This window comes from Bombina bombina, chromosome 2 (genome assembly GCF_027579735.1).
Source record: "Bombina bombina isolate aBomBom1 chromosome 2, aBomBom1.pri, whole genome shotgun sequence".
NCBI classification, from domain to species: Eukaryota; Metazoa; Chordata; class Amphibia; order Anura; family Bombinatoridae; genus Bombina; species Bombina bombina.
Genome location: NC_069500.1, coordinates 721,255,093 through 721,276,759, shown reverse-complemented (window position 1 = coordinate 721,276,759; position 21,667 = coordinate 721,255,093). Strand labels below are relative to the sequence as shown.

The 21,667-nt window shown below is 41.7% G+C and overlaps 1 protein-coding gene across 2 annotated transcripts in view; it reads left to right on the top strand.

Annotated features, from left to right (window-relative positions):
• Positions 1–9,577, top strand: part of GNE (glucosamine (UDP-N-acetyl)-2-epimerase/N-acetylmannosamine kinase) — a 138,154-nt gene extending 128,577 nt beyond the window's left edge. For both annotated transcript variants that reach the window (XM_053702735.1, XM_053702736.1), the window contains exons 11-12: positions 8,249–8,365; positions 8,833–9,577. In XM_053702735.1, the coding sequence (XP_053558710.1) occupies positions 8,249–8,365; positions 8,833–9,068 (353 nt within the window). In that variant the 3' untranslated portion in view covers positions 9,069–9,577. The remainder of the gene's footprint in view (positions 1–8,248; positions 8,366–8,832) is intronic.
• Positions 9,578–21,667: the final 12,090 nt, after the last annotated feature.

Sequence of the window (21,667 nt, the reverse complement as noted above, 5' to 3'; positions counted from 1 at the left end):
TTGTGGACTCTCCATGCCATAGGAAAGAAAACAACATTTATGCTTACCTGATAAAATGTCTTTCTTTCCGGGCATGGAGAGTCCACGACCCCGTCGTCCTTTATTATTAAAAAAAAAACCTGCCAATTTTTTTTTTGTTTGTTTTTTTTAGTAAACCTCAGGCACTTTTACACCCTTGTGTTTCTTTATTTTCCATTTTTTTTCGGCCGAATTACTGGGGATTATAGGTAAGGGAAGTTACTTAACAGCTTTGCTCGGGTGCTCTTTGCCTCCTGCTGGCCACTATCCCTTCTTGGCATTGAGGGTCCACAAACTCGCCCTTTTCTTGTGTAGTGGCGGTAGTCTTGGCATCTCTAACCCTCTTTTATCTCTCTACTTTTCCTTATCCTCTAGTATTTGGAATGACATTCTAGACTTTCCATGCCCGGGAAGAAATGTATCGGGTAAGCATAAATTTTGTTTTTTAGCTGTTCCTCTGTTTGCAGAGTGTTATAATTATCTGATCTTCAATCTTACCTGCCATATTAGGTGTTCTATTCTGATAAGGCGATACTGTGGACAAATCCGGGATTTTTACCTACCCACTAGTTACTACCCACTACATCAACCAGGACATTGTGGTTCTTTTTCCACTCTGTCTCCCTCACTCTACTAAGGATTTTCTGCACTCATCTTCCTTGTATTTTTGCTTTTCTGGTAAGCGCAAGGGGCAGAAGGTCTCAGCTGTTACTCTTTCTTTCTGGCTACGAAGCCTGATTCGCATGGCTTATGCAGAAATGGGCCAGTCCTCTCCATTCTGAATTTCGGCACTTTCTACCATGCAGTGTCTACTTCTTAAGCCTTCAAGAATGAGGCTTCAGTGGAACTGCTTTGTAAGGCTGCTTTATGGTCTTTCTTACTCTTTCACAAGGTTCTACAGATTTGTTGGGGGGGGGGGGGGTTGCCTCTGAGGATGCATCATTAGGGAAAAGGGTTGTACAAGAGTTGGTGTCTAGTAATTAGGACTGCCTTCCTGTACTCCTCAGCTTGGGTATTGATTTCTTATAGGTTAGAAATGTTTTTGTGGACCCTCACTGCCATTAGATGGCAAATATAATTTATGCTTACCTGATAACTTAATTTCCTTCTTGGCATTGAGGGTCCACAAACCCGCCCTTATCTTGTGTAGTGACGGTAGTCTTGGCATCTCTAACCCCCTTTTATCTCTCTACTTTTCCTTATCCTCTGCTTGAACTACTGAGATGGTAGGGGAAGTGAGAGGGATATTTCAATGTTCTGTTTGAGGTGTCTTTGCCTCCTCCTGGTGGCCAGGTGAAGTATTTAACATAGGTTATGAATGTTTTCATATACTCTCACTGCCAGGAAATGAATTTATCAGGTAAGAATAAATAATATTTTTAAAGGGTTAGGAAAGTCAAAATTAAACATGCATGATTCAGATAGAGCATATAATTTTAAGACACTTTTTTAAATTCACTTCTATATTCAAATGTGGTTCATTCTCTTGGTATCCCTTGTTAAAAAAGAATACACACATATCCTACACTAGTGGGAACTTTCTGCCGATTAGTGCTTGCACACATTTATGTCTTGTGATTGGCTAACTAGATATGTTTATCTAGCTGACAGTAGTGTGATGCTGTTCCTTCAGCAAAGAATAACAAGAGAATGAAGCAAATCTAATTATAGAAGTAAATTGGAAAGTTGTTTAAAGTGAAGCTCAATTTTGATGAATTGGTGCCCGTTTTTTAATAATCTTATTAAAAACAAGGGCACTTTAATCAAAATTGACATTTCACTCGTTTTCTTTAAAAACCTACCTTTTTAATCCCTGCAGCTGCTCCAGCACTTCCTCCGCCCCTCGCAAGCCGTCTTTGCGGGTCCAAAATGATGAATCCGGTTTCCTCCAATCACGGCGTTGCATCAGGCCAAGATTCCCCCCCGGGGGGGAGCCGTGATTGGAGGAAACCGGATTCGTAATTTCTGACGTCTGCAGAGGCTTCCGACGGCCATGGGAATTGCTGGAGCGGCTGCCAGAATGAAAAGTTAAGTTTCTCCAACATAGGTGTGTCCGGTCCACGGCGTCATCCTTACTTGTGGGATATTCTCTTCCCCAACAGGAAATGGCAAAGAGCCCAGCAAAGCTGGTCACATGATCCCTCCTAGGCTCCGCCTACCCCAGTCATTCTCTTTGCCGTTGTACAGGCAACATCTCCACGGAGATGGCTTAGAGTTTTTTAGTGTTTAACTGTAGTTTTTATTATTCAATCAAGAGTTTGTTATTTTGAAATAGTGCTGGTATGTACTATTTACTCAGAAACAGAAAAGAGATGAAGAAGATTTCTGTTTGTATGAGGAAAATGATTTTAGCAACCGTCACTAAAATCCATGGCTGTTCCACACAGGACTGTTGAGAGCAATTAACTTCAGTTGGGGGAACAGTGAGCAGTCTCTTGCTGCTTGAGGTATGACACATTCTAACAAGACGATGTAATGCTGGAAGCTGTCATTTTCCCTCTGGGATCCGGTAAGCCATGTTTATTACGATTGTAAATAAGGGCTTCAAAAAGGGCTTATTAAGACTAAATCGATTGATTATTAACACATATTTAGCCTTGAGGAATCATTTTATCTGGGTATTTTGATATAATAATATCGGCAGGCACTGTTTTAGACTCCTTATTCTTTAGGGGCTTTCCCAAAGCATAGGCAGAGCCTCATTTTCGCGCCGGTGTTGCGCACTTGTTTTTGAGAGGCATGGCATGCAGTCGCATGTGAGAGGAGCTCTGATACTTAGAAAAGACTTTCTGAAGGCGTCATTTGGTATCGTATTCCCCTTGGGGCTTGGTTGGGTCTCAGCAAAGCAGATACCAGGGACTGTAAAGGGGTTAAAGTTCAAAACGGCTCCGGTTCCGTTATTTTAAGGGTTAAAGCTTCCAAATTTGGTGTGCAATACTTTTAAGGCTTTAAGACACTGTGGTGAAAATTTGGTGAATTTTGAACAATTCCTTCATGTTTTTTCGCATTTGCAGTAATAAAGTGTGTTCAGTTTAAAATTTAAAGTGACAGTAACGGTTTTATTTTAAAACGTTTTTTGTACTTGTTATCAAGTTTATGCCTGTTTAACATGTCTGAACTACCAGATAGACTGTGTTCTGAATGTGGGGAAGCCAGAATTCCTATTCATTTAAATAAATGTGATTTATGTGACAATGACAATGATGCCCAAGATGATTCCTCAAGTGAGGGGAGTAAGCATGGTACTGCATCATTCCCTCCTTCGTCTACACGAGTCTTGCCCACTCAGGAGGCCCCTAGTACATCTAGCGCGCCAATACTCCTTACTATGCAACAATTAACGGCTGTAATGGATAATTCTGTCAAAAACATTTTAGCCAAAATGAACACTTATCAGCGTAAGCGCGACTGCTCTGTTTTAGATACTGAAGAGCATGACGACGCTGATATTAATATTTCTGAAGGGCCCCTAACTCAGTCTGATGGGGCCAGGGAGGTTTTGTCTGAGGGAGAAATTACTGATTCAGGGAACATTTCTCAACAAGCTGAACCTGATGTGATTGCATTTAAATTTAAGTTGGAACATCTCCGCATTCTGCTTAAGGAGGTATTATCCACTCTGGATGATTGTGACAAGTTGGTCATCCCAGAGAAACTATGTAAAATGGACAAGTTCCTAGAGGTGCCGGGGCTCCCAGAAGCTTTTCCTATACCCAAGCGGGTGGCGGACATTGTTAATAAAGAATGGGAAAGGCCCGGTATTCCTTTCGTCCCTCCCCCCATTTTTAAAAAATTGTTTCCTATGGTCGACCCCAGAAAGGACTTATGGCAGACAGTCCCCAAGGTCGAGGGAGCGGTTTCCACTTCAAACAAACGCACCACTATACCCATAGAGGATAGTTGTGCTTTCAAAGATCCTATGGATAAAAAATTAGAAGGTTTGCTTAAAAAGATGTTTGTTCAGCAGGGTTACCTTCTACAACCAATTTCATGCATTGTCCCTGTCGCTACAGCCGCATGTTTCTGGTTCGATGAGCTGATAAAGGCGGTCGACAGTGATTCTCCTCCTTATGAGGAGATTATGGACAGAATCAATGCTCTCAAATTGGCTAATTCTTTCACCCTAGACGCCACTTTGCAATTGGCTAGGTTAGCGGCTAAGAATTCTGGGTTTGCTATTGTGGCGCGCAGAGCGCTTTGGTTGAAATCTTGGTCGGCTGATGCGTCTTCCAAGAACAAGCTACTTAACATTCCTTTCAAGGGGAAAACGCTGTTTGGCCCTGACTTGAAAGAGATTATCTTGGATATCACTGGGGGTAAGGGCCACGCCCTTCCTCAGGATCGGCCTTTCAAGGCAAAAAATAAACCTAATTTTCGTCCCTTTCGTAGAAACGGACCAGCCCAAAGTGCTACGTCCTCTAAGCAAGAGGGTAATACTTCTCAAGCCAAGCCAGCTTGGAGACCAATGCAAGGCTGGAACAAGGGAAAGCAGGCCAAGAAACCTGCCACTGCTACCAAGACAGCATGAAATGTTGGCCCCCGATCCGGGACCGGATCTGGTGGGGGGCAGACTCTCTCTCTTCGCTCAGGCTTGGGCAAGAGATGTTCTGGATCCTTGGGCGCTAGAAATAGTCTCCCAAGGTTATCTTCTGGAATTCAAGGGACTTCCCCCAAGGGGGAGGTTCCACAGGTCTCAGTTGTCTTCAGACCACATAAAAAGACAGGCATTCTTACATTGTGTAGAAGACCTGTTAAAAATGGGAGTGATTCATCCCGTTCCATTAAGAGAACAAGGGATGGGGTTCTACTCCAATCTGTTTATAGTTCCCAAAAAAGAGGGAACGTTCAGACCAATCTTAGATCTCAAGATCTTAAACAAGTTTCTCAAGGTTCCATCGTTCAAGATGGAAACCATTCGAACTATTCTTCCTTCCATCCAGGAAGGTCAATTCATGACCACTGTGGATTTAAAGGATGCGTATCTACATATTCCTATCCACAAGGAACATCATCGGTTCCTGAGGTTCGCATTCCTGGACAAACATTACCAGTTCGTGGCGCTTCCTTTCGGATTAGCCACTGCTCCAAGGATTTTCACAAAGGTACTAGGGTCCCTTCTAGCTGTGCTAAGACCAAGGGGCATTGCTGTAGTACCTTACTTGGACGACATTCTGATTCAAGCGTCGTCCCTTCCTCAAGCAAAGGCTCACACGGACATTGTCCTGGCCTTTCTCAGATCTCACGGATGGAAAGTGAACGTGGAAAAGAGTTCTCTATCTCCGTCAACAAGGGTTCCCTTCTTGGGAACAATAATAGACTCCTTAGAAATGAGGATTTTTCTGACAGAGGCCAGAAAAACAAAACTTCTAGACTCTTGTCGGATACTCCATTCCGTTCCTCTTCCTTCCATAGCTCAGTGCATGGAAGTGATCGGGTTGATGGTAGCGGCAATGGACATAGTTCCTTTTGCACGCATTCATCTAAGACCATTACAACTGTGCATGCTCAGTCAGTGGAATGGGGACTATACAGACTTGTCTCCGAAGATACAAGTAAATCAGAGGACCAGAGACTCACTCCGTTGGTGGCTGTCCCTGGACAACCTGTCACGAGGGATGACATTCCGCAGACCAGAGTGGGTCATTGTCACGACCGACGCCAGTCTGATGGGCTGGGGCGCGGTCTGGGGATCCCTGAAAGCTCAGGGTCTTTGGTCTCGGGAAGAATCTCTTCTACCGATAAATATTCTGGAACTGAGAGCGATATTCAATGCTCTCAAGGCTTGGCCTCAGCTAGCGAGGGCCAAGTTCATACGGTTTCAATCAGACAACATGACAACTGTTGCGTACATCAACCATCAGGGGGGAACAAGGAGTTCCCTGGCGATGGAAGAAGTGACCAAAATCATTCTATGGGCGGAGTCTCACTCCTGCCACCTGTCTGCTATCCACATCCCAGGAGTGGAAAATTGGGAAGCGGATTTTCTGAGTCGTCAGACATTGCATCCGGGGGAGTGGGAACTCCATCCGGAAATCTTTGCCCAAGTCACTCAGCTGTGGGGCATTCCAGACATGGATCTGATGGCCTCTCGTCAGAACTTCAAAGTTCCTTGCTACGGGTCCAGATCCAGGGATCCCAAGGCGGCTCTAGTGGATGCACTAGTAGCACCTTGGACCTTCAAACTAGCTTATGTGTTCCCGCCGTTTCCTCTCATCCCCAGGCTGGTAGCCAGGATCAATCAGGAGAGGGCGTCGGTGATCTTGATAGCTCCTGCGTGGCCACGCAGGACTTGGTACGCAGATCTGGTGAATATGTCATCGGCTCCTCCTTGGAAGCTACCTTTGAGACGAGACCTTCTTGTTCAGGGTCCGTTCGAACATCCGAATCTGGTTTCACTCCAGCTGACTGCTTGGAGATTGAACGCTTGATCTTATCGAAGCGAGGATTCTCAGATTCTGTTATCGATACTCTTGTTCAGGCCAGAAAGCCTGTAACTAGAAAGATTTACCACAAAATTTGGAAAAAATATATCTGTTGGTGTGAATCTAAAGGATTCCCTTGGGACAAGGTTAAGATTCCTAGGATTCTATCCTTCCTTCAAGAAGGATTGGAAAAAGGATTATCTGCAAGTTCCCTGAAGGGACAGATTTCTGCCTTGTCTGTGTTACTTCACAAAAAGCTGGCCGCTGTGCCAGATGTTCAAGCCTTTGTTCAGGCTCTGGTTAGAATTAAGCCTGTTTACAAACCTTTGACTCCTCCTTGGAGTCTCAATTTAGTTCTTTCAGTTCTTCAGGGGGTTCCGTTTGAACCCTTGCATTCCGTTGATATTAAGTTATTATCTTGGAAAGTTTTGTTTTTAGTTGCAATTTCTTCTGCTAGAAGAGTTTCAGAATTATCTGCTCTGCAGTGTTCTCCACCTTATCTGGTGTTCCATGCAGATAAGGTGGTTTTACGTACTAAACCTGGTTTTCTTCCAAAAGTTGTTTCTAACAAAAACATTAACCAGGAGATTATCGTACCTTCTCTGTGTCCGAAACCAGTTTCAAAGAAGGAACGTTTGTTGCACAATTTGGATGTTGTTCGCGCTCTAAAATTCTATTTAGATGCTACAAAGGATTTTAGACAAACATCTTCCTTGTTTGTTGTTTATTCCGGTAAAAGGAGAGGTCAAAAAGCAACTTCTACCTCTCTCTCTTTTTGGATTAAAAGCATCATCAGATTGGCTTACGAGACTGCCGGACGGCAGCCTCCCGAAAGAATCACAGCTCATTCCACTAGGGCTGTGGCTTCCACATGGGCCTTCAAGAACGAGGCTTCTGTTGATCAGATATGTAGGGCAGCGACTTGGTCTTCACTGCACACTTTTACCAAATTTTACAAGTTTGATACTTTTGCTTCTTCTGAGGCTATTTTTGGGAGAAAGGTTTTGCAAGCCGTGGTGCCTTCCATTTAGGTGACCTGATTTGCTCCCTCCCTTCATCCGTGTCCTAAAGCTTTGGTATTGGTTCCCACAAGTAAGGATGACGCCGTGGACCGGACACACCTATGTTGGAGAAAACAGAATTTATGTTTACCTGATAAATTACTTTCTCCAACGGTGTGTCCGGTCCACGGCCCGCCCTGGTTTTTTTTTTCTTCTTAATCAGGTCTGATAATTTATTTTCTTTAACTACAGTCACCACGGTACCATATGGTTTCTCCTATGCAAATATTCCTCCTTAACGTCGGTCGAATGACTGGGGTAGGCGGAGCCTAGGAGGGATCATGTGACCAGCTTTGCTGGGCTCTTTGCCATTTCCTGTTGGGGAAGAGAATATCCCACAAGTAAGGATGACGCCGTGGACCGGACACACCGTTGGAGAAAGTAATTTATCAGGTAAACATAAATTCTGTTTTTTGAAGAAAAAGAGTAAAATGTCAATTTTGATAATTTAAAGTGCCCTTGTTTTTAATAGGATTATTAAAAACCGGGCAGTAATTCATCAAAATTGACCTTCACTTTAAATATTGTATGTTCCTGTTTCCTGTCTCTCTTTAGAGATGTTCAGGTGATATTTTCTAGTCAACTTTTTACAGCTATGCTGCATCACTTTCAAGTGCTTCAGCATTTGGGTATCATGTCCATTAAATGATACGTTTAAAGACTGCGGTTTACAAAGTATTATGTTACTTCTTAATCCTTTTCTGATTGAATTTGAAAAACACATCTGTCTTTTTTTAATTTACATAGAGGATTTACTGTTAGTAGAAGGAATGTCTCTGAAGAATGATGAATCAGTCAGTGCAGTTCACCTTATACAAGCAGCCAAACTTGGCAATAACAAAGCAAGTAACATCCTTAAAACAGGTAATACATTTATTGGTTATACGTTGCATGTATTAAAACTTAAGGAAACTAAAATTTTCAGGAATAACTGGTTCTAGTAGTGGTTTATTGTTGACAATGTCAAATTTTGCGTTTCCTTTGTGGGGTGAACAAAGCTTCTTTTTATTGTTGAAAACTGTGCATAGGGATCAATCACAATACTTTAGAAAAACGTATCTAATGTTTTTCAACAGAAAACCACCATTTAAAGTCTATGGGGATTTTTGTAAATAAATGTGGATAGGGGTCCCATAATTGGAAAACTCTCAGTGCTAGATCATGTTCAGTATGTTACCAGTTGCTATGTTGCTATACCTTGAATGGCTTCTTATACCAGTAAGTGCAGATGATGGTAGGTCAGATAAATTATGTTAAAAATAAATTGTATTTGCAATGACTAATCTCCCCTAACCTTTTTATCTATTTTTTTTTTTTCCTCTTCACTGCAGCTGGGACGGCACTAGGTATCGGCATAGTGAACATACTACACACAATAAACCCATCTATGGTTATCTTGTCAGGGGTTCTAGCAAATCAGTACATTAACTTTGTGAAAGAAGTGATACATCAAAGAGGATTGGCTTCAGTCCAAGACGTTAATGTTGTCGTTTCCAACCTATCAGATCCAGCACTTCTGGGAGCAGCAAGCATGGTGCTTGATTATACCACTCGCAGAACATACTAGATTATTTTTATTTTTTAGACTTCAATATGCAATGTCGACCAAATGGTTTCGCATTTATCATTGATGCAAGACTTTTTTAATTTATTTTATGTTAAATGTGGCTTTAATTTGGGACATTCAATCAGGATGTTGCTGGTCTGACTCCTGAAATGCTCCGGATTTTTTTCTGCTTACATTTTTTTAAATATTTGTGGTTTGTTTATTTATTTGTATTTGAGTAACCCCACAAGTAATAAGACATTTACACCATTTTCCTGATATATAATAAATTATCCACAAGGATATTTGTATAAAGGAGAAAGATGTACAATTAAAACAGGCACAAATTATTGAAACCAAATGTATGCAAGTAGATATGTAGTTTAACTTTATGATTTCAATGCATAAGAAGAGGATTTTGAAGAACATTTTAATACATCACAATATAAAATGTTAACTTACTTTCTCCAACATAGGTGTGTCCGGTCCACGGCGTCATCCTTACTTGTGGGATATTCTCTTCCCCAACAGGAAATGGCAAAGAGCCCAGCAAAGCTGGTCACATGATCCCTCCTAGGCTCCGCCTACCCCAGTCATTCTCTTTGCCGTTGTACAGGCAACATCTCCACGGAGATGGCTTAGAGTTTTTTAGTGTTTAACTGTAGTTTTTATTATTCAATCAAGAGTTTGTTATTTTGAAATAGTGCTGGTATGTACTATTTACTCAGAAACAGAAAAGAGATGAAGATTTCTGTTTGTATGAGGAAAATGATTTTAGCAACCGTCACTAAAATCCATGGCTGTTCCACACAGGACTGTTGAGAGCAATTAACTTCAGTTGGGGGAACAGTGAGCAGTCTCTTGCTGCTTGAGGTATGACACATTCTAACAAGACGATGTAATGCTGGAAGCTGTCATTTTCCCTCTGGGATCCGGTAAGCCATGTTTATTACGATTGTAAATAAGGGCTTCAAAAAGGGCTTATTAAGACTGTAGACTTTTTTTGGGCTAAATCGATTGATTATTAACACATATTTAGCCTTGAGGAATCATTTTATCTGGGTATTTTGATATAATAATATCGGCAGGCACTGTTTTAGACACCTTATTCTTTAGGGGCTTTCCCAAAGCATAGGCAGAGCCTCATTTTCGCGCCGGTGTTGCGCACTTGTTTTTGAGAGGCATGGCATGCAGTCGCATGTGAGAGGAGCTCTGATACTTAGAAAAGACTTTCTGAAGGCGTCATTTGGTATCGTATTCCCCTTGGGGCTTGGTTGGGTCTCAGCAAAGCAGATACCAGGGACTGTAAAGGGGTTAAAGTTCAAAACGGCTCCGGTTCCGTTATTTTAAGGGTTAAAGCTTCCAAATTTGGTGTGCAATACTTTTAAGGCTTTAAGACACTGTGGTGAAAATTTGGTAAATTTTGAACAATTCCTTCATGTTTTTTCGCATTTGCAGTAATAAAGTGTGTTCAGTTTAAAATTTAAAGTGACAGTAACGGTTTTATTTTAAAACGGTTTTTGTACTTGTTATCAAGTTTATGCCTGTTTAACATGTCTGAACTACCAGATAGACTGTGTTCTGAATGTGGGGAAGCCAGAATTCCTATTCATTTAAATAAATGTGATTTATGTGACAATGACAATGATGCCCAAGATGATTCCTCAAGTGAGGGGAGTAAGCATGGTACTGCATCATTCCCTCCTTCGTCTACACGAGTCTTGCCCACTCAGGAGGCCCCTAGTACATCTAGCGCGCCAATACTCCTTACTATGCAACAATTAACGGCTGTAATGGATAATTCTGTCAAAAACATTTTAGCCAAAATGAACACTTATCAGCGTAAGCGCGACTGCTCTGTTTTAGATACTGAAGAGCATGACGACGCTGATATTAATATTTCTGAAGGGCCCCTAACTCAGTCTGATGGGGCCAGGGAGGTTTTGTCTGAGGGAGAAATTACTGATTCAGGGAACATTTCTCAACAAGCTGAACCTGATGTGATTGCATTTAAATTTAAGTTGGAACATCTCCGCATTCTGCTTAAGGAGGTATTATCCACTCTGGATGATTGTGACAAGTTGGTCATCCCAGAGAAACTATGTAAAATGGACAAGTTCCTAGAGGTGCCGGGGCTCCCAGAAGCTTTTCCTATACCCAAGCGGGTGGCGGACATTGTTAATAAAGAATGGGAAAGGCCCGGTATTCCTTTCGTCCCTCCCCCCATATTTAAAAAATTGTTTCCTATGGTCGACCCCAGAAAGGACTTATGGCAGACAGTCCCCAAGGTCGAGGGAGCGGTTTCCACTTTAAACAAACGCACCACTATACCCATAGAGGATAGTTGTGCTTTCAAAGATCCTATGGATAAAAAATTAGAAGGTTTGCTTAAAAAGATGTTTGTTCAGCAGGGTTACCTTCTACAACCAATTTCATGCATTGTCCCTGTCGCTACAGCCGCATGTTTCTGGTTCGATGAGCTGATAAAGGCGGTCGACAGTGATTCTCCTCCTTATGAGGAGATTAAGGACAGAATCAATGCTCTCAAATTGGCTAATTCTTTCACCCTAGACGCCACTTTGCAATTGGCTAGGTTAGCGGCTAAGAATTCTGGGTTTGCTATTGTGGCGCGCAGAGCGCTTTGGTTGAAATCTTGGTCGGCTGATGCGTCTTCCAAGAACAAGCTACTTAACATTCCTTTCAAGGGGAAAACGCTGTTTGGCCCTGACTTGAAAGAGATTATCTCGGATATCACTGGGGGTAAGGGCCACGCCCTTCCTCAGGATCGGCCTTTCAAGGCAAAAAATAAACCTAATTTTCGTCCCTTTCGTAGAAACGGACCAGCCCAAAGTGCTACGTCCTCTAAGCAAGAGGGTAATACTTCTCAAGCCAAGCCAGCTTGGAGACCAATGCAAGGCTGGAACAAGGGAAAGCAGGCCAAGAAACCTGCCACTGCTACCAAGACAGCATGAAATGTTGGCCCCCGATCCGGGACCGGATCTGGTGGGGGGCAGACTCTCTCTCTTCGCTCAGGCTTGGGCAAGAGATGTTCTGGATCCTTGGGCGCTAGAAATAGTCTCCCAAGGTTATCTTCTGGAATTCAAGGGACTTCCCCCAAGGGGGAGGTTCCACAGGTCTCAGTTGTCTTCAGACCACATAAAAAGACAGGCATTCTTACATTGTGTAGAAGACCTGTTAAAAATGGGAGTGATTCATCCCGTTCCATTAAGAGAACAAGGGATGGGTTTCTACTCCAATCTGTTTATAGTTCCCAAAAAAGAGGGAACGTTCAGACCAATCTTAGATCTCAAGATCTTAAACAAGTTTCTCAAGGTTCCATCGTTCAAGATGGAAACCATTCGAACTATTCTTCCTTCCATCCAGGAAGGTCAATTCATGACCACGGTGGATTTAAAGGATGCGTATCTACATATTCCTATCCACAAGGAACATCATCGGTTCCTGAGGTTCGCATTCCTGGACAAACATTACCAGTTCGTGGCGCTTCCTTTCGGATTAGCCACTGCTCCAAGGATTTTCACAAAGGTACTAGGGTCCCTTCTAGCTGTGCTAAGACCAAGGGGCATTGCTGTAGTACCTTACTTGGACGACATTCTGATTCAAGCGTCGTCCCTTCCTCAAGCAAAGGCTCACACGGACATTGTCCTGGCCTTTCTCAGATCTCACGGATGGAAAGTGAACGTGGAAAAGAGTTCTCTATCTCCGTCAACAAGGGTTCCCTTCTTGGGAACAATAATAGACTCCTTAGAAATGAGGATTTTTCTGACAGAGGCCAGAAAAACAAAACTTCTAGACTCTTGTCGGATACTCCATTCCGTTCCTCTTCCTTCCATAGCTCAGTGCATGGAAGTGATCGGGTTGATGGTAGCGGCAATGGACATAGTTCCTTTTGCACGCATTCATCTAAGACCATTACAACTGTGCATGCTCAGTCAGTGGAATGGGGACTATACAGACTTGTCTCCGAAGATACAAGTAAATCAGAGGACCAGAGACTCACTCCGTTGGTGGCTGTCCCTGGACAACCTGTCACGAGGGATGACATTCCGCAGACCAGAGTGGGTCATTGTCACGACCGACGCCAGTCTGATGGGCTGGGGCGCGGTCTGGGGATCCCTGAAAGCTCAGGGTCTTTGGTCTCGGGAAGAATCTCTTCTACCGATAAATATTCTGGAACTGAGAGCGATATTCAATGCTCTCAAGGTTTGGCCTCAGCTAGCGAGGGCCAAGTTCATACGGTTTCAATCAGACAACATGACAACTGTTGCGTACATCAACCATCAGGGGGGAACAAGGAGTTCCCTGGCGATGGAAGAAGTGACCAAAATCATTCTATGGGCGGAGTCTCACTCCTGCCACCTGTCTGCTATCCACATCCCAGGAGTGGAAAATTGGGAAGCGGATTTTCTGAGTCGTCAGACATTGCATCCGGGGGAGTGGGAACTCCATCCGGAAATCTTTGCCCAAGTCACTCAGCGGTGGGGCATTCCAGACATGGATCTGATGGCCTCTCGTCAGAACTTCAAAGTTCCTTGCTACGGGTCCAGATCCAGGGATCCCAAGGCGGCTCTAGTGGATGCACTAGTAGCACCTTGGACCTTCAAACTAGCTTATGTGTTCCCGCCGTTTCCTCTCATCCCCAGGCTGGTAGCCAGGATCAATCAGGAGAGGGCGTCGGTGATCTTGATAGCTCCTGCGTGGCCACGCAGGACTTGGTACGCAGATCTGGTGAATATGTCATCGGCTCCTCCTTGGAAGCTACCTTTGAGACGAGACCTTCTTGTTCAGGGTCCGTTCGAACATCCGAATCTGGTTTCACTCCAGCTGACTGCTTGGAGATTGAACGCTTGATCTTATCGAAGCGAGGATTCTCAGATTCTGTTATCGATACTCTTGTTCAGGCCAGAAAGCCTGTAACTAGAAAGATTTACCACAAAATTTGGAAAAAATATATCTGTTGGTGTGAATCTAAAGGATTCCCTTGGGACAAGGTTAAGATTCCTAGGATTCTATCCTTCCTTCAAGAAGGATTGGAAAAAGGATTATCTGCAAGTTCCCTGAAGGGACAGATTTCTGCCTTGTCTGTGTTACTTCACAAAAAGCTGGCCGCTGTGCCAGATGTTCAAGCCTTTGTTCAGGCTCTGGTTAGAATTAAGCCTGTTTACAAACCTTTGACTCCTCCTTGGAGTCTCAATTTAGTTCTTTCAGTTCTTCAGGGGGTTCCGTTTGAACCCTTGCATTCCGTTGATATTAAGTTATTATCTTGGAAAGTTTTGTTTTTAGTTGCAATTTCTTCTGCTAGAAGAGTTTCAGAATTATCTGCTCTGCAGTGTTCTCCTCCTTATCTGGTGTTCCATGCAGATAAGGTGGTTTTACGTACTAAACCTGGTTTTCTTCCAAAAGTTGTTTCTAACAAAAACATTAACCAGGAGATTATCGTACCTTCTCTGTGTCCGAAACCAGTTTCAAAGAAGGAACGTTTGTTGCACAATTTGGATGTTGTTCGCGCTCTAAAATTCTATTTAGATGCTACAAAGGATTTTAGACAAACATCTTCCTTGTTTGTTGTTTATTCTGGTAAAAGGAGAGGTCAAAAAGCAACTTCTACCTCTCTCTCTTTTTGGATTAAAAGCATCATCAGATTGGCTTACGAGACTGCCGGACGGCAGCCTCCCGAAAGAATCACGGCTCATTCCACTAGGGCTGTGGCTTCCACATGGGCCTTCAAGAACGAGGCTTCTGTTGATCAGATATGTAGGGCAGCGACTTGGTCTTCACTGCACACTTTTACCAAATTTTACAAGTTTGATACTTTTGCTTCTTCTGAGGCTATTTTTGGGAGAAAGGTTTTGCAAGCCGTGGTGCCTTCCATTTAGGTGACCTGATTTGCTCCCTCCCTTCATCCGTGTCCTAAAGCTTTGGTATTGGTTCCCACAAGTAAGGATGACGCCGTGGACCGGACACACCTATGTTGGAGAAAACAGAATTTATGTTTACCTGATAAATTACTTTCTCCAACGGTGTGTCCGGTCCACGGCCCGCCCTGGTTTTTTTAATCAGGTCTGATAATTTATTTTCTTTAACTACAGTCACCACGGTACCATATGGTTTCTCCTATGCAAATATTCCTCCTTAACGTCGGTCGAATGACTGGGGTAGGCGGAGCCTAGGAGGGATCATGTGACCAGCTTTGCTGGGCTCTTTGCCATTTCCTGTTGGGGAAGAGAATATCCCACAAGTAAGGATGACGCCGTGGACCGGACACACCGTTGGAGAAAGTAATTTATCAGGTAAACATAAATTCTGTTTTCTTTAAAAGGTAATGAAGGATGATAGGAACCAAATCAGTTGAAAATACTTATAATACTAAGCTAATTAATAAGACTTTCATAAATAGTATCATAACAATAATTTTCATATTTTCTTGAAAAAAATTATACTTTAATGTCTTTAAAACAACTAGGAACATGACATATTTGGAGATTGTAATATAAAATGTTTAATTTTATTTAAGGGAGAAAAAAAAACTACAATATGCTTTCATTATTTTTTTCCCCTTTTCCTGTAATTTAACTCTGAATAGTTTGGGTGTTTCAATTTGGATAGTTGAGTGCACACTATAGACTTCATCTTACCATATATATGTACCTAGTTGGACTCTGCAGAGGCTATAAGATATTGCAAAACAATGCAACTTTCTAGCCTTGTTTGTTCCATAAACAAGTCCAGATAGGATCTCCAAATAAGGCAAGTGGTTGTGGGAATTTGGCGGTTTAAAAAACAAATGCAGTAAATAAGGTGTTAATTTATTCAGAACGTTTTCACACTCTGCTGGTTAATTTATTGCAAGATTGCAGAAAAGGCTTGTAATTAATAAGTGTTTATGTCTATTTATGTTATGTTAAGCAGAAGTTTGAATGTATCTAATATATTTCTTAATATATACTGTTAGCTCATATTTACAAATGTCTGTGCAATTGCAATGTTGGAGAATGTCAAAAACTTCAAATTTTTTGTAGCTGTGTTTTCTAGTGCACAGCATATGTTTACCTTCCCCTGTCACGTACCTGGTACTTTGTATCCATGCAGCTAATATTGATGCAGCTTTTTAACCGTGTACCACTTGATAGTAAGCTAAAGCTTTGCTTCTGTTTCTTTGCTTAGGTGGTGGTACACCTACCCATCTAGTCTTGTGGTGCCCCTCACATGTACCATGTTTGTGGGCCAATCAGCTTGTTACCTTGCTTTCATCGTAAGAATGCAAAGATTATCAGTTACTATTAAATCTTGTTGAATTCCATGGTGATTTCTACCTTACAGAGTATTGGCAATTCTACAATTCCTCTTACCACAATCATCTTGCTATTTGCACATTTTAAAAGTAATACAGGAAACGTTATTGTGGACCATAACTGTATTGGGCGCATTGCTGAAATACATATATAGTGTAGTGTCCCTTTAATAGCTCAATTTCACTTACATTTAAAAGGCTAAATATATAGACTTGGCCCTTAATTATTATACTTTACATTTTTTAATAAGTCACAATAATTTATACCTATATTTGGGGAAATAGAATACTGTAACACTATATTTATTTGTGAACAACACTAGATGGCAGTATTATGATTCTAGTGTTACTCATCTTCTGAGGCACAACTGTATTTCATACTGAAATGTTAGAATTTAATACTTTTGTATATAGAATACATTTTAGTATGAAGAGATATAACTGAATTTATTCATTATTGATTATTATTTGTAATAGATCAGTTTTTTAATACCCTTTAAAAGAGGGTAATGGGGCCATAGCAAGAATACCATATTGCATTTGATTTTGTTTTAAGTAAACCAAAGAGGGTTATTATGAATAAAAAAAATTGTATTTGAAAACAATAATATAATTAATATTAATGTTTGTTAATATAATTATTTTTTTTAAGTGATGAATTGATCATAGCTGTATAAACTTCATTGTAATTATTCATTCACTTTCTTTTGATCTGTCTACAATGGGATATATGTAATTACAAGAAATTCTTAAATATTCTTTTGTAATTGCATTTTTTGTTTTTCACTTTACCTGAAATATATTCTCTAACTAAATATTGTTTTAGTTTTATTGAACCAATGATAGATATGTACAAAGATTGTAAAAAACACTATTTATATAAAGCAAGTAAGACCTGTTTAAGGTGCATTTTCTAGATTGTTACATCTGAAAATTGCTTGGCTTTTAAATGTTATGTAAATAAACATTTATATATTATGCTAACTTAACAGCCTGTCTTGAATTTATTAACTTGACAATACCTTAATACTGGATTTCACAAATGTGTCCCCATTTGTGTAGTTAATCTTTTTAAGCACAACAAAACTGACACTCCGTGTTCAGAAAGCAAGAAATGCAACTATTGTCCAAGAGATCATAAATCCAAATGCCCCAGCAGTGTACTTCCAATATCTAGTTCCAACTGTAGGAGTTCTTGCAGGCCTTTTATAATAGTTAACTGCATAGGCACCGGTGGTTCCATGTAGATGTAGTCTCACCATAAATTTCATGCAAAACATGGTAATGTATTGAAGCTATTAGACATGCATTTGTTTTTGGATGAATGTAAAAAAAATACTTTTTTACTTAAAATGATGATGATTTACAGTCCTCCATAAAATATGGGATATATTTCCCTCCACTAGGAGGAGGTCAAGATTCCCATATGAGAGATTAAAATACATCCCACCTCCCTTCTCTTAGTTTTTGTTCTTGGCCTCGTAGGAGATGGTTGAGAATAGAGGGTGTTCAGGCTACTTGCTTATGGATTACAAAATAGGAGCTCAGACTTATGTGAGACCCAGAGTCCCTGGGGAGTATCATTTACAAAGAAGACAAAGACTTTGCAGCTGCTGAATAATACAGGGATGCAGGAATACCCTGTTATGTGCTTAGCATTTCCATAATGGGACTTCAGCCATAACTACCCTCAGGCATCACAGGCACTCTTCCTTAGCCAAACCCCTGAGGGACTCTGGTATTTCCTACTGCAATCCTCTGCGGTACTAGATACCTGCACTGGATGGGCTCTCTACTGGATACTACTGCATTGCCAAGCCTGGTAAACCAGTGGAGGGGTGCTGCATAAGGCAAGTGACTTTAAACCGCACACACACAGCCCAGAGGCTATTTTGTAGGTACTCTAACACAGGTACATCATAGCCAGAGGACTTAACCTCCTCATGACACAGTTTTTTTATCGCTATTAGGTCCCTAACGATTCTAACATTATCCGGGAAGCCTCTTGCCCTTTGCAGCCATTTGGCAACTCTTGGGGTACTTTTAATTTCCTTCTTAATACAAGGAGAATCCACGGCTTCATTCCTCACTTTTGGGAAATACTGAACCTGTCCACCAGGAGGAGGCAAATATACCCCTGCCAAAGGCTTAAATACCTCTCCCGCTTCCCCCATCCCGCAGTCATTCTTTGCCTTTTGTCACAGGAGGATGGCAGAGAAGTGTCAGAAGATTTCGGAGTTGTTCCTCAGGAGGGATATATGCCTTTCGTTATGGAACTGGAGTTTCTTCTATAAAGGTAAGACAAGTCCATGGATTCATCCATTACTTGTGGGATATTATCCTTCCTAACAGGAAGTGGCAAATAGCACCAAAGCAAACCTGTCTAGATAGCTCCTCCCTTAGCTCCACCCTCCAGTCATTCTCTTTGCCTACTCTAAGTACTAGGAAGGGTAAAGTAAAAGAGGTGATAAAATATTAGTTTTTAATTTCTTCAAGCAAGAGTTTATTTTAAATGGTACCGGTGTGTACTATTTACTCTCAGGCAGCAGATGCATGAAGACTGCTGCCTGGAGGATGATGATCTTAGCATTTGTAACTAAGGTCCATTGCTGTTCCCACAGAGGCTGAGGAGTACAGGAAACTTCAGTGTGAGGAACGGTTTCATGCTATGCAGCAATGAGGTATGTTCAGTCATATTTTTCTGGAGAGACTGTTTTTTAGAAAGGCTGACATTATACCCAGGAGGGTAAGGGTAAGCAGTAATCCTAGAGCTAAAAAAGGGCATTATTTAGCTTGCATATGGGGCCAATTACAAATATGGTTGACACTGAATGGCAAATGTTTGTGAGCAAACGTTTTTTTTATTTGGGAGTGCTTTAAAGTTTTTGTGGGCAAAAACGTTTTGGGCAAACTTTATTCAGGGCACACATGGCTTAACTTTAGGGTCTGAGAACCCACATGGCTAGTTATAACCGCTCTGGTGCGGTTCTTTAAGGCTGAGGAGACAGAGTGAGATGGGCGGGGCCTATTTTCGTGCCTCAGATGCGCAGTTAGTTTTTATCAGCAAGCAGCAAGCTCTAACTCCTGAGGGCCCTGGTGTATGTTTTGGGCCAAATTGAAGCTTTTAACCCACACTTTCGATCCCTGAGGGCAGGTAGGGCCACAGCAGGGCTGTGGCAAGGTGCTGGGAGTGTTTTTTTCCTGATCTGGGCCTATTTTCGATCCGGTTTGGAAATTAAGGGGTTAATTGTTAAAAAAAAATTGTGGTGCAATCTTATCTACCTATATTGGGTCTACAATTGAAAAATTTGGTGCATGTTTAAGCTGTTTTGCAGAACGTGTATGCTTTTTTTCTCTTAAAGGCGCAGTACCGTTTTTTTATGATTATTTTTTTCACTAAATAAAGTGTTTTCATGCTTGTTTGTAGTCATTACTAGCCTGTTCAACATGTCTGACATTGAGGAAAGTCAATGTTCAATATGTTTAGATGCCATTGTGGAACCTCCACTTAGAATGTGTCCCTCATGCACTGAAAGGTCAATAAATTGTAAAGAACATATTTTAGCTACTAAAAGTATGTCGCAGGATGATTCTCAGTCAGAAGAGAATCAAGTTATACCATCTAATTCTCCCCAAGTGTCACAACCGTTAACACCCGCACAAGTGACGCCAAGTACTTCTAGTGCGTCTATTTCTTTCACCCTGCAAGATATGGCCGCAGTTATGAATACTACCCTCACAGAGGTTTTATCTAAGCTGCCTGGGTTGCAGGGGAAGCGCAGCAGATCTGGTGTGATAACAAACGCTGAGCCCTCTGATGCTTTATTAGCCATATCCGATGTACCCTCCCAATGTTCTGAAGTGAGAGATTTCTGATTTAGGAAATATGTTCCCTCAAACAGATTCAGATATGACGGCTTTTAAATTTAAACTAGAACACCTCCGCTTATTGCTCAGGGAGGTTTTAGCGACTCTGGATGATTGTGACCCTATTGTAGTTCCAGAGAAATTGTGTAAAATGGACAGATTCCTAGAGGTTCCTGCCCACACTGATGTTTTTCCGGTCCCTAAGAGGATTTTGGAAATTGTTACTAAGGAGTGGGATAGACCAGCTATTCTGTTTGCTCCCCCTCCTACTTTTAAGAAAATGGTTCCCATTTTAGACGTCGTGCGGGACTCGTGGCAGACGGTCCCTAAGGTGGAGGGAGCTATTTCTACCCTGGCTAAGCGTACAACTATAGAATAGAGTCCAGCATACAGCATAAATCCTCAAAGAGGTGAGTGTAATTCTTCAGAGTGACTGCCACACTCCAACATAAAAATGCAACAATATATAGAAATAGAAGGATAACTCCTCAAAGATTGTAGTCCAAAAAATTCTTTAATTGATACAGGTTCAGACAACAAATTGACCACAACGTTTCGGGTTCAATACCCCTTAGTCATATGATGACTAAGGGGTATTGACCCCGAAACATTGTGGTCAATTTGTTGTCTGAACCTGTATCAATTAAAGAATTTTTTGGACTACAATCTTTGAGGAGTTATCCTTCTATTTCTATATAAGCGTACAAATATACCTATTGAGGACAGTTGTGCTTTCAAAGATCCTATGGATAAAAAATTAGACAGTCTCCTGAAGAAAATATTTGTTCATCAAGGTTTTCTTCTCCAACCTATAGCGTGCATTGTTCCTGTAACTACTGCAGCGTCCTTTTGGTTCGAGGCTCTGGAAGAGGCTCTTCAGGTTGAGACTCCATTAGAAGATATACTGGATAGAATTAGGGCTCTCAGGCTAGCTAATTCTTTCATTACAGATGCTGCTTTTCAATTGGCTAAATTAGCGGCGAAGAATTCAGGTTTTGCCATTTTAGCGCGTAGAGCGTTATGGCTTAAGTCCTGGTCTGCTGATGTGTAATCAAAAGCTAAGCTTTTAGCCATCCCTTTCAAGGGTAAGACCCTATTCGGGCCTGAACTGAAAGAGATCATTTCAGACATCACTGGAGGGAAAGGCCATGCTCTTCCTCAGGATAAGACGAATAAGATGATGACCAAACAAAATAATTTTCGTTCCTTTCAAAACTTCAAAGGTGGTCCCTCTTCCCCTGCCGCAAAGCAAGAGGGGAATCTTGCTCAATCCAAGTCAGTCTGGAGACCTGACCAGACTTGGAACAAGGTTAAACAGGCCAAGAAGCCCGCTGCTGCCACCAAGACAGCATGAAGGCGTAGCCCCCGATCCAGGACCGGATCTAGTAGGGGGCAGACTTTCTCTCTTCGCTCAGGCTTGGGAAACGTTCAGGACTCCTGG